This window comes from Cydia amplana, chromosome 22, assembly GCF_948474715.1.
Source record: "Cydia amplana chromosome 22, ilCydAmpl1.1, whole genome shotgun sequence".
In the NCBI taxonomy this organism is placed as follows: domain Eukaryota; kingdom Metazoa; phylum Arthropoda; class Insecta; order Lepidoptera; family Tortricidae; genus Cydia; species Cydia amplana.
In genome coordinates this window covers 4,854,292-4,867,401 of record NC_086090.1, presented here as the reverse complement: position 1 = coordinate 4,867,401, position 13,110 = coordinate 4,854,292, and the positions used below count along the sequence as shown (strand labels likewise).

General features: G+C 39.1%; 1 protein-coding gene across 4 annotated transcripts in view; it reads left to right on the top strand.

The window, feature by feature from the left end:
• Nucleotides 1-13,110, top strand: part of LOC134658370 (latrophilin Cirl) — a 450,032-nt gene that overhangs the window by 423,575 nt on the left and 13,347 nt on the right. For all 4 annotated transcript variants that reach the window (XM_063514010.1, XM_063514008.1, XM_063514011.1 and 1 more), the window contains exons 7-19: nt 365-493; nt 2,021-2,162; nt 2,517-2,668; nt 3,546-3,665; nt 4,045-4,175; nt 4,965-5,124; nt 5,535-5,702; nt 5,803-5,925; nt 6,841-7,031; nt 8,010-8,137; nt 8,607-8,832; nt 9,825-9,990; nt 11,997-12,211. In XM_063514010.1, coding sequence (XP_063370080.1) covers nt 365-493; nt 2,021-2,162; nt 2,517-2,668; nt 3,546-3,665; nt 4,045-4,175; nt 4,965-5,124; nt 5,535-5,702; nt 5,803-5,925; nt 6,841-7,031; nt 8,010-8,137; nt 8,607-8,832; nt 9,825-9,990; nt 11,997-12,211 — 2,051 coding nt within the window. The remainder of the gene's footprint in view (nt 1-364; nt 494-2,020; nt 2,163-2,516; nt 2,669-3,545; nt 3,666-4,044; nt 4,176-4,964; nt 5,125-5,534; nt 5,703-5,802; nt 5,926-6,840; nt 7,032-8,009; nt 8,138-8,606; nt 8,833-9,824; nt 9,991-11,996; nt 12,212-13,110) is intronic.

The window sequence follows — 13,110 nt, the reverse complement described above, 5'->3', positions numbered from 1 at the left end:
CAACATAAATGTCAAATAACATTGAGTTTTTCTTTATTGTTTTAAATGCCATCTAAATTATGAGTGGCCATCTAAACCTTACGCCCCTTACGGTCACGCCCCTTACGGTGATCTCCTTACGCTGTCTCGAGTTTATCATTTTTTCCCCACCTCAAAAAGTGCCCAGCGCCGCTAAAGAAGTTTTCACTTCAAAAAAAAAAGTAGTTCAGACCTTGTGAATCTCAATGTCTCCGCCATTTTAAAAACTTTCCCAAAACTGAATTGAACATTTTCTAATGATTCAGAAATTTGCTCTACAAAATCAGTAAGGTTAGGGATCTGGAAAGCCATAAAATTACTAATATAATAACATTTGCTTTAACAGTAGTGACAGAAGAAAATCGACAATGGCCGGTCAACGAGGATTCTGACTCTACGCCGGCAGTTCACGTCCCTCCAAAGGAAAACTCTGCGCCGGACACAGACCTTGATGATCAGTTTGGAAAGAGATATTGTAAGTATTTACGTAAATTTATAGCTAACCTAAATTATGGTCGCATGGCACGTCTATAAGAGGCTTCGCACACAACAACACACATCGTGTATTAGGTACTAAATTTTATTAGTCACTAGCGACCCGCCCCGGCTTCGCACGGGTTAACAAATTATACATAAACCTTATTCTTGAATCACTATTTATTTAAAAAAAAACCGCATCAAAATCCATTGCGTAGTTTTAAAGATCTAAGCATACATACAAACAGACAGACAGACAGACAGCGGGAAGCGACTTTGTTTTATACTATGTAGTCAAAGTAGTGATGCTGTCCGAGCGATAACTCCAAAAAATATACCGAATTTAAAGTTGTTCTTAAAGATATTTAGCTTCAAGTAGCTTGGATACGGGGGCAGATGTTATTTCCATACAGTTTATAAGCTTACTAACTTACATTTATAGACGGGTCTATCGCGAAAAGTGAGTTAGTATGTGTTCAGTCAAAACGCGAAAGTTCTAGATATTAATCTCTCAAAATTGTAATGAGATGGCATGCACGGACACATGCTGTTAGAAAAATATATATGTACCTAGTTCTGGAGACAAGACTAAACACACGTAAAAGAAAGAAACATAAAATGGACTTGGGGCCTTACCATGATGTTTTTATTGCGATTCTGTTTAGGACCTAAACTTGGTAAAAACATGGTAACGCCCCTGATAATGCTTACGGTTCTTTTGTCCTAGTTTTAAGGAGCCCACTGATTAACAGTCCGCCGGACGATATCGGCCTGTCAGTTAGAACAAAAAGTTGACAGTTCCGAACAACTGACAGGCCGATATCGTCCGGCGGACTGGTAATCAGTGGGCCCCTTTAAAGTAATTTGAAACGGCAGTCAGAATCTCTCGTTAAGCCTACGCGTGCCTTCTGTAAAACTTTCCAAGAGAAGATAAACATTCACTCAACGCTTAGCATAATGTGTTATGTGTGTGCCGATGTGTTGACTTTGCAAAGTCAAGTCAAGCAAAGTAAAAGTGAACGCTAAGTGGTCCCTTTGAGTGCAGTGTGAATGACATATGACTGAGTCAATGGGTTAATGAATGCTTCACAAGGTATTGAGAGAGCTACTTTGAATCGTTCACTATTTAAACTTTACTGCAAAGTAATAGGGTCCATTGAGGGTTAGTTAAGTTGGAAATTGAGTGTAGTAGGTTAAAGGTATGCATTAGAAAGGTGCGCTTTTCTAAGCTTATTTAAAGATGCTCAGATGGGGATTGGGTCTGTGTGGACATTTCAAAATAGAAATGTATTGACTAAGTAAGCTTTATATTTGTAAGCGATACCTACAATTGGTATTATGCGCAAAATTGGGATTTGGACTAGGACTTAATTATATTAGACGAAAAGTCCTCGACAACTATTAGATTATCAAAGTTTTGAATATTGTCATAGCAGTTTACTACTTTTTTCAAAGCGAACTCTCCAAAAATAAGTCCGATTTTAATCATATTCCTTGGTTCAATTCTTAATATTTTCTGTTACAGCAACAAGTGCAACACCAAATCTAGGCCGTAGGTCTTATTGTCCGCAAGTAAGCGCCCGTGGTTTACATTGGAACTGGACGCTAGCCGGGACTTACGCCGTCCAACCTTGTCCTGGCGGCGCCACTGGACTCGCGAGGTGGAAGTAAGTACCTACCTATCTTAAATTTAAAAAAATCCTCAAGTCATTAACCATAACTTGAAACCATCTATATACTTAAACAAAAATATTTGTATTGCACAAACAAATCAGCATAATGCAGGCAGCTTCACTACCAACTAAGTTAGGGGTAGGCAGACAGCCGCATACAACTTTTTGGAGGTACAATTTTGGCTTGCCTAAATTACCAATTAGCCAGACCTAATCAATAACTATTCCTGGCTGAAATTTCAAAAACTGATTATTTTTCTATCATCACATATGGTTATTTCCTCAGACTTAAAAGTTTCCTGACTCCTAGACTAGACTAAGCCACCATCAAACTTTATTTTTCTTCAGATGCACCATCCCCCCTCACCATCCCGAGGAAGAGCGTCCGAGGCGGCGAGGATCAAGCCTGCCTTCCGGAGAGAACTATCACGACTTAGGCTTGGAGCCTAATGACAGGCTTCAGCTGATGAAGAGGCTTGGCTCCGAGTCACTTCTCAAAGGTATGCGAACTTATTATCATGATCATTTTATCATCATGATATTATGATAATTTTTATTTTTCTTTTTGCTGTCTTTGTCTTTTGTATGTTATATATTAATTTTGTTTTGTATTCATGTTACCTGTCATGTACATGTTCATGTACATGTTCATGTACATGATGATTGTTTCACCGGATGGTCTCATCGGAAGATCAGCGCTGGAAGTCGCCAGCAACATGCTGAGATGAGACCATTTCGTGGCACTTTATCCTTTTATTCTCTGTTATATCTCTTGTCATCTCTTGTTATATCTCTGTTATATCTGTTACATCTGTTTCTATTTTGTGTTTGTGCTCACGAATAAAATTATTTCTATTCTATTCTATTCTATTCTATAACACAGTATTGGCATGGTTGATCATGGTAGAAGAACCTTTAAGCCTTGTGTATAATTGTATCTAGAGAAGGCGCGACGCCGCTATGGACGCACTTGTCCTTACTGACTATTTAATTGTATGCACACACACAACTACCCGCTAACCTTCAAGTTCCGACATCCATCGTTTTTTTTTAATTAAATCACATAAAACAACCAACAAAAATCCCTATAACGATTATTAAATTGTGCAACGGGACTTGATCGCGTATACATCTAAGTTTTAAGATTTACCTCCGACGTTTCGAGGACGGCGTCGTCCCCGTAGTCTCGGAGAAGACTGGCTCAAGTTGACGTCCAGCATCTTCTAACCGCGCGAATTTTTCGAACTACCCGCACTTGGTCTTGTTTATCAGCTTGAATGTTTTGCGCACTAGGTTTGGTTTAATAATGTGTAAAAATCGTGAAAGTTTAAATCAGTGTTATCCCTATAACGAGTTAAATAAATTTTGTTAATGCAGGACGGGATGGTGATCCTCCTGAACACATGATCGACTACCGCGGTAATCTGCCGGATGCTCAAGCATCTAGTCTAAACCTGGACACCCTTGGGACCTTGATGACCAGCGCTGAAGGATACTGTGAGTTTCAGCAGTATTATTACTTCTATCTAAACTAAATGCATTAAATAATGTCAGATTCAAACGCTATTTATACAGACTTGCAGCAACTCCAATCATAGTCTTCCGTGGTTATTTTATGTTTTAGGGCAATTTTACGAGAAAAACAATATCCAAATCACTATATGTTGCTTAAAAGTACCTACTCGAAGAGTCCTTTCAATTTTACCAGATTCCAATAATCGGTTCTTGACCTATGAGACCATAGTAATAATTTATATTTCGCTATGCTAACATGGGAATTGATCCCGAAGAATTGAGAGCCTTCTCCGTTCTGAAGTCGTCTAAAAATAATTAACTGCTGGATGACATTATAAACATTTCCTTAATATTGTTACAGCGGACGCGATACCAGAATGGCACGGCCCTACCCCCGACCTGAGCGAGTGCCGATCCGTCTGGCTGAATAGCCTGGAGGCTCGAGTCAGGGAGGGAGAGTCCCTTCTCAGCATCAGCAATGACTTGGCACAGGTAACTTAGTGCCACTTGCACCATTTACTAACCCGGGGTTAACCGGTTAAACCCTGGAGTTAACATGGCTACCAGTACAATTTGACACTGGGTTCAACACTGTGGGTGGGTTTGACACTGGGGGGTGGGTGACGGTTTAACTGCTTAACCTCGGGTTAGTGGGATGGCGCAAGTGGCCCTTAACTGAGCATTAATTATTCTAACTCTCTCTAGTCTCCCTATCTCTCTCACTGCTGAGAATCGTGACTTCGATGGAAGCATAACATGGTTGTCTACATGTTGCGATCTTCAGTTTGATGAAGACCCTGTGGCATTGGCACCTGTAGCTATTTAGAGACCTGTGCCCTGTTTATCAAAAGCTTGTAACTTGTAATACAAGTGGAAGTCCCTTTCTAACCAAAGCTGTCAAAAAGGGACTTCCGCTTGTATTACAAGTTACAAGCTTTTGATAAACAGGGCACTGGTGTAACTTGGGCGCCAACAAGCATGCTGCATTACCTATTTTATTAAAATGTATAGACACATAATTGATCGTATAATGAGTCGATATTGTCATCCATATTAAACAAAGGATCTAAATAAAAAAAGAACAAGCTAAATAATGATTTTGTCTATAATTTACCTAATAACTTCCTAATAAAACTACAACTACAGTAGCATCAGATCTGAAAACAGGAACTATATTTTACATAAATGTCTTTCTAACTTCAAGATTGTGTATTTATGCTGAGGTATCATCCGCCTGACATAACCATTTCAATAAATATAACAAAACATTTTCAAAACCAGGTGACATCATCGAAGACGCTATACGGAGGAGACATGCTGACAACCACCAGCATCATGAAGAAACTGGCACAGCGTATGTCACAGAACGTTCAGACGTTCCCGGACCCCAAGCAGAGGGAAGCCATCGTTACTGACATGCTACTAGGAGTTATTAAGACTGGTGAGTTAGTTTTTCTTTACGAACTTTCGGTTTTTTGGAAGGGTTTCCACGGAAGACCAGCGTCAAGGTACTCATAAGATACCTTGACACCAAGCTGAGTGGAAACCTTTTCAGTGACGTTTTAAACCGTTTTAGTGACATGTTTTTGTAAAATGTTGTATAAGCGTCCTGAATAAATCTTATTCTATTTTATTCTATACGTGATGAAGACACGCTGACAAAGGCTAATGAAGAAGCTGAGACATGGGTTCGTCTTTACTACCGCCTTTACGCCTAAACCCTTTGAATTTGAACGTCACGTCACGCCTTGTCGGAATGCACGAAGGTTAAGGATTGGGCTGTAGCCGCGCTCGTCTGTTGACTTGGCTGATCTTTGGTGGTCAAATGGTTAATTGTTCATATTATTTCAGGATCAAACCTTTTAGAAGAGAGTCAGCGATCATCCTGGGCGGACCTGAGTGCCGACGCTCAGAACCGAGTCGCAAGCGCATTGCTCACACAGCTGGAAGAGAACGCATTCCTATTGGCTGATGCCGTCACCAAGGAAAAGACTATACTGCAGATCGTTAAGAATATCTGTAAGTTTTTCATCACATGTTGACAATATCTTCAGACATCTTCAAAATTGGGTATGTAGCCGTCTGCATAAATGTGTTTTCAAATGCTCCTCTTTTCCAGGTCTTTCCGTGCGAGTTCTAGAAGTGAAGAATGTGGAAGACGAGACATTTCCGTCGGTCATCGCGCAGGAGCAGTGGAAAGCTTCTGAGGATACCATCACCATACCCAAAGCTGCTTTACTAGGTCAGTAATTAAAAGACAGAAAAAAGATTGTTGAAATAGAACCGATGGTGGAACCCCAAGAAAGGTTCTTTATTGACGACCGACTGAAAGATGTAGCTAAAATAAACAAGATGTCTGCTTCGTTGGATAAGGGCGTCACACGATCGTCTATCATAGAATTGGGAGGTCATTTCCCAGCAGTGGACGTATTTAGGCTGATATGAAGATTGTCACAATTCTCTGCCCCTCAATACTCCCATGTCCCTCATAATTAATCATTCATTTGCTGTCTGTAGAGCACGGCTAGAATACAATGATGGAAGATGAAACATACTATAGGATCACATGAAATTGCCATAAGAAGTATCCACCACTCGCCAGCAGATAGCGTATAATTGATTTTGTCCGAGTGTCGCCGTCTACGGATTCGCCTTAAGATAAGATAAGATACATTTATTGATAAAATTGTACAAATTTTACACGTCAATTCAATGTGGATTCTCTTACCATCATAATATTTACTATGCTATTTACAATGTCAACCATATTATTATAAATAGATTTATATAACATTACAATGTTCGTCTGTTTAGTTCTATTAAATACAATTTTAATTATTAGAAATACAATTTTTATATTTACTTATTTAATATCTCCGTTTTTTATCGAATATTATTGTTTATTCACACTTCCTTAAAATAAATTCATTCACACTGTAGCAACACAGGTCGACCAACATTTTCTTAAGTTTATTATGAAATATTTTATCGCTCGCTGAGGTAATTATGTCAGTAGGTAGGGCATTATAGATCTTGACACCTAGGACAGCGAGTGACTTTCGAGCTTTAGCGTGTCTGCGGTAGGGGACAAGTAGCAGATGTGCACCCCGTGCACCTTAGAAGACATCATCATCATTATTTATAATGTTATTTTCAGACAACCGCCAAAACGACCTGGTCCGCATAGTTTTCTTCGCGTTTGACCGTTTGGAGGAGATCCTTCCGCCCACCTTCGGCGTCAAGACTGCGCCTTACAGCAGCTTCCTCTCCGATGCGTCTGCTTCGACTGCCACCAGCATGAACTCTGAACGGGAGAAGAGGAATGTTACCAGGATTTTGAACTCTAAGGTAAGGATTGAAGAGTTTTGGTTGGGTCTCTATTGTTTCCCAAACAGTTTTAAGCCATAATGCATTGTTTGCCCGAATTTTCGTTAGTCATAATTGATTGGGTTCAGAAACGCGTCACTTTTCAGGATTGCCATAAAACAAACCTAACCTAACCTAACCTATCTATAGGATAACCTAACGAAAATCCTGAAATGTTAACGGTTTCAGTTTTATGACTAATGATAATATGACAAACAATACATTATGACTTAAAACTATATGGGAGACAACGGGACCCCGTTTTGGTTATGTATTCTCTCTTCAAGAAATGTAACTGTACTGATTAGCATTAGACACATTTTCACACAAACGCCAAAACCTATTTTTGTCCTTACGTTTTTTTCCTATACTAATTGGTTTTTTTTTTTTTTACTTTATTAGGTATATAAACAGACATCGTACAATATCATGGGTAATACAATTGTACATTATGGCTTAAATCTAGCACGAGATCCAAAACGAGTGTACACAGCATGTTTTACAATTTAGCGGAAATATTACAAACTAATTAACACCATATTATAGCTGAAAAAAATATCAGAGAAGAAAAAACTATCTAAACATTACAATATAACGAGTAACGAACTTTACATATAAAGACTATTAAACATCACAGATGAAACCAACTTAGAGGATTAAGGCAGATGTCATCAGTTTAGTGGGAGAAGAGGACGCCAGCCAAGCACTTCCTAAACCTAGCGATGTGAGGGTCAAAAATATCAATGCCCCTACCGCGATGATCACCGGCTGTTAAATCGTTATATTGGCGGCACATTCTTGTAATTGGATTATAGAATGAAGTGTTGTTTTTGTACACTCTAAGTGCGAAAAGTTTAGTGTTACGACCTCTAAATCTAGGTGTGTTAAAGGTAATGGATAATAATAGTGCAGTGACAGTAGTGGTTTAAGTTGCTTTAATCACGTATTCTTCTTCTACAGGTCATATCAGCCAGTCTTGGCAATGGTCGTCACATCCAGCTATCTCAAATGGTCCGACTAACCATGAAACATCTGAAGACTGAAAACGTTACGAACCCCGCCTGCGTGTTCTGGGACTACACGTTGCAGTAAGTTCGCTTTGCAATTCATGACAAATTCACAAAAAAAAGTTTTCTGGTATGGATAAAATTTAAATCTATCTAATATTTCTTCTGAATATTTCTTAGCCTTAGATTTTTACATATTGCTTACAAACAGCTTCGTTGTTTGAGGATATCGATAGGTGTTCTGACAGGACAATTCTCACCAATTTCACCTCAAGACATCATATCATATTCATTTTAAATGTAAAATTGAAGGCCAGAGCCCTCGACGCAGATATCCCGCTATACGGAGTGCCCAAATTACTGGACTCATACAATAATTTAATGAGGCGAGAGACAGGAGCTGATGACAGAACCTGGTCTAACAAGGATATGAGATGACATTATGCCTTGATCCTAAGTATTGAGAGAATGGCTGATAATGGAGATCATCGAGACAGTTCTGACAGAAAAGTTCTATAACTAACCTTCAACTGAATCTTTTTCCTTCCAGTGGCTGGTCTCCCGAAGGCTGCCACGTAGAGTGGACCAACACGACCCACACTGGCTGCGCCTGCTCCCATCTCACCAACTTCGCCATCCTCATGGATATCCACGGCGTTTCCATCGGTGCCAAGCATGAGATGGCCTTGAGACTCCTGACTTTCATCGGTTGTGCTATCTCTGCTGTGGCATTGCTGGCCGCTATTATTGTGTTCCAGTGCTTTAGGAATATGAAGGTGAGTCAATCTAAATCATATTTATGTTGTACAGCCACACGCTAAGGCCGAGTACCTGGATTGCTCAATGGACTGAACCGTTACGGAATTAACTGGTACTCAGGCGTTGCATGTGCCTGCACAGACTGCATAAAATAAGGTGGGAGGCGATAGCAAGGGATCCTATTGGCCTAAGTCCCTACTTCCCTAGCCCTAACTTATTCTATGACAAGGATGTCTGTACCGGGAGACCTATCGGTAACAGACGGATTCCCTACGGGGGGGGATGAAGGTGGTTTGGATGGATACTTGCTGCCGATCGCCCAGGCTCAAGCGACCGATTAAGGCTGAAGGAGTCTTATGCCACAGCAAGGGTTGTGTAAAGTGCAACTAAGACAATATGTTTCTGCTGGTTTATTCCCTAGATTGATCTGCGTGGATCAGCGCGATGCGCTGACGCAATCTGTTGCTTAAACTATGTTTTCCCAAGAGTTTTTGAAACCGGGGCTCTAAATTATCTAAAAGAACATCAGAATCCGAAAGCTGAATACCTATTTAAGAGACTTTTGATTGTTGGGTTACTCTCACTATACGGTATATGTACCTACATATGTTATTCCTTGGGGGAGATGAAAGAAACATTAATTGCCTAACTTTATATTAAACTAGCGACCAGCCCCGGCTTCGCACGGGTTAACAAATTATACATAAACCTTCCTCTTGAATCACTCTATCTATTAAACACCGCATCAAAATCCGTTGCGTAGTTTTAAAGATCTAAGCATACATTATAGGGACAGACATACAGCGGGAAGCTACTTTGTTTTATACTATGTAGTGATGTCCTGACTCCAATCCATTTCTCTTGTTTCCTTGATTGTTTGAGGCTGCAGAACCATTGCATTGCATTGCATTGTTGTTGCTGGGATATTGGGCTCAATATCCCACATTGGACTTCAAACTTGTCAACGCCACAAAATGGCCATTATATTAACTTTCCATTTTCTTCACAGTCGGACCGAGTGCTAATCCACAAGAACCTCTGCGCATGTCTCCTCATTGCGGAAGTTGTGTTCATGTGCGGCATTGACCAGACGCAAGACCGAGTGTTGTGTGGCATCATAGCTGGTTTACTTCACTACTTCTTCCTCGCTGCCTTCGCCTGGATGTTTCTGGAAGGTAAGCTGTCAATGATTTTTGATACTTCCACTAAGACAGTAGATAATATGTGACGTTCCACGGTAAAAGGTACCTTATGGCCGCTGGCGCTCACGTCGCATAGCGCCGCAATAATATTGGAGCGGCGTTAATAATAGCGTAAGCGCCAACCGCCATAAGGTACCTTTACCCGTGGGACATCACATATGCATTTAAACTCCATAGTTTAAGTCGCGTTGCTGAAATTCAAATATGAGGCATAAAGTCAACCTCTTTACCTATACCGGATCAATAATATATCTTTAATTTGTAATACATATAATGACTTGGCAATCGCACATAATGCTTTACTCGTACCGTACTCGTAAATATGTATAATGCTCAAACTGCAATTAGCGCTAGCGTTATGTTCAATTAGAATTATTTTTAATAGGTGACGATGATCCTTATGTCATTATGCAGCCGTGTGATGGCCAAGTCATTTTACGTATTACAAATTAAAGATATATTATTGATACGGTTTTAACACCCCCTGGCACTGATTAAAATAACCGACTTGGTTTCACATTACATCTCAAAACTTTTTTGTAGTAAAAGCGTTGCGAGACTTGCACCTTTTTACATGTAATGTTTTTGATGGGATACGTATTACAAATTAAAGATATATTATTGATACCGTTTTAACACCCCCTGGCACTGATTAAAATAACCGACTTGGTTTCACATTACATCTCAAAACTTTTTTTGTAGTAGAAGCGTTGCGAGACTTGCAACTTTTTACATGTAATGTTTTTGATGGTTATGATTTTTCCGTAGGTTTTATTGGTAAAAACTAGTCAGTTCTATACTTTTCTTCCAGAATTCCCTTTGCAGTAAACCAGAAGATTTTCCTTCCTTTTTAGGGTTCCGTAGCCAAATGGCAAAAAACGGAACCCTTATAGATTCGTCATGTCTGTCTGTCTGTCTGTCCGTCTGTCCGTGTATGTCACAGTCACTTTTCTCCGAAACTATAAGAACTATACTGTTGAAACTTGGTAAGTAGATGTATTTATTCTGTGAACCGCATTAAGATTTTCACACAAAAATAGAAAAAAAACAATAAATTTTTGGGGTTCCCCATACTTAGAACTGAAACTCAAAAATTTTTTTTTCATTAAACCCATACGTGTGGGGTATCTATGGATAGGTCTTCAAAAATGATATTGAGGTTTCTAATATCATTTTTTTCTAAACTGAATAGTTTGCGCGAGAGACACTTCCAAAGTGGTAAAATGTGTGTGTCCCCCCCCCTGTAACTTCTAAAATAAGAGAATGATAAAACTAAAAAAAATATATGATGTACATTACTATGTAAACTTCCACCGAAAATTGGTTTGAACGAGATCTAGTAAGTAGTTTTTTTTTATACGTCATAAATCGCCTAAATACGGAACCCTTCATGGGCGAGTCCGACTCGCACTTGGCCGCTTTTTGTAACTTCCACATCTTCTTCAGTCGGTCCCTTAATACTGAGGATCGTGACATCATGTCCTTCTGTTGAAGACTTCAGAAACAGAAACAGACAGTCAGAAACTTCCACTAAGACAGTAGATAATATTATGCATTTAAACTCCAGTTTAAGTCGCGTTGCTAAAATTGATATATGAGGCGTAAAATCAACCTCTTTATACTTGTTTCTGTTGGTACTGATCTTAATGTTGGTGTTCCTCACTTCCATAATTACTTTTCTCTTTATCTCCGAATTCAAACCACTCTTAACAAGACATTGTTTAAAGGTTGACTGTAACATTTGTTAATAAATGGCTTATTCCAACATTCTGCGGACTTTCAAATTTATAGTTGATTTCAAGCAAGTTGATTTCATAGCTTTTGTCATAATTATCATAAAACCATATGATTTTTCCGCAGGCTTTATTGGTAAAAACTAGTCAGAGTCAGATCTATACTTTTCTTCCAGAATTCCCTTTGTAGGAAACCAGGTTTTCCTTCTACTTTTTTCCAAAGCTAAAATGTCTAAACTCTTCCAGGGTTCCACCTATACGCCATGCTAGTAGAAGTGTTCGAGCCTGAGCGGCCGCGCGCGCGCTGGTACATGGCGGGCGCGTACCTGGCTCCTGCTCTGGTGGTGCTGGCATCTGCTGCGGCGTTCCCTGCCGGCTACGGCACGCCGCAACACTGCTGGCTTTCGACTGACAGACTCTTCGTCATGAGTTTTGTTGGGCCTGTGGCTTTAGTGCTTACGGTGAGTTTCTTTTCTATTCTATTATACACCGTGTTTTTATTGAATTCCGTTAACTTCGGGGTATGGTTAAGTACGTTTAAGAGAACTAAATGGCATAGATAATTTTCAAAAAAAAATTTTTTTTTTGCTTCTTTTACAAAAAAAAAATTGTTTAAAAACTAATTAAATGTAGCATATAGCGTGGTTGTAACACGGGCATTACATTTAACTCAACCAAACAATTGAAATCTGTGACACATCAATGTCATTTCGAACATCGATCGAACGAGATTGTACTTAAGTTTAGTAGCAAATGTATGAACTCATTCTAAACACTAATCAATATGTAAACCGGCCCTAAAGCAAGTGTACACGCTTATAGAGGCATTATAGCAAAAAAATAAATGATTGATTATCTCCGAAATGGAGTTAATTAGAATGTCGGTGTCTTTGAGAAAGTTACTTGATTTAAGCTCAGGAATGCACTCTTAAAATTAACGGAAGTAAAAAAAACACGGTGTATATAAAAAGTATTCTCCCATACAAACATCAGGGACACATCATTTTTGCCTTTTTTCTGCTGCGTTACCGTACAAAATGTAACTTTTATCTGATCAAGTTGTTAATTTATTGTGTTAATTAAATACTTATGTATCTTATAATGGCCGTGTAAACAAAAAAGTAAAAAAATCAACATGGTTTTGAAAAATCGATTTTTCTTTGCTAGGGAGTCTAGGGACACGAAATCCGTGTTCTAAAAGTTAATTTACCCAATTACGTACGTAAATAACAGTAGACTTATTTTTATCCCAAATCTACCACGTTCTTGAACAAAACGTCCGTCTCAGGGAGATATGATGACCATAGAAAGTAATGTGATTTCATAAAATTGATGACCCCTATTAGAGCAACTTTATTCT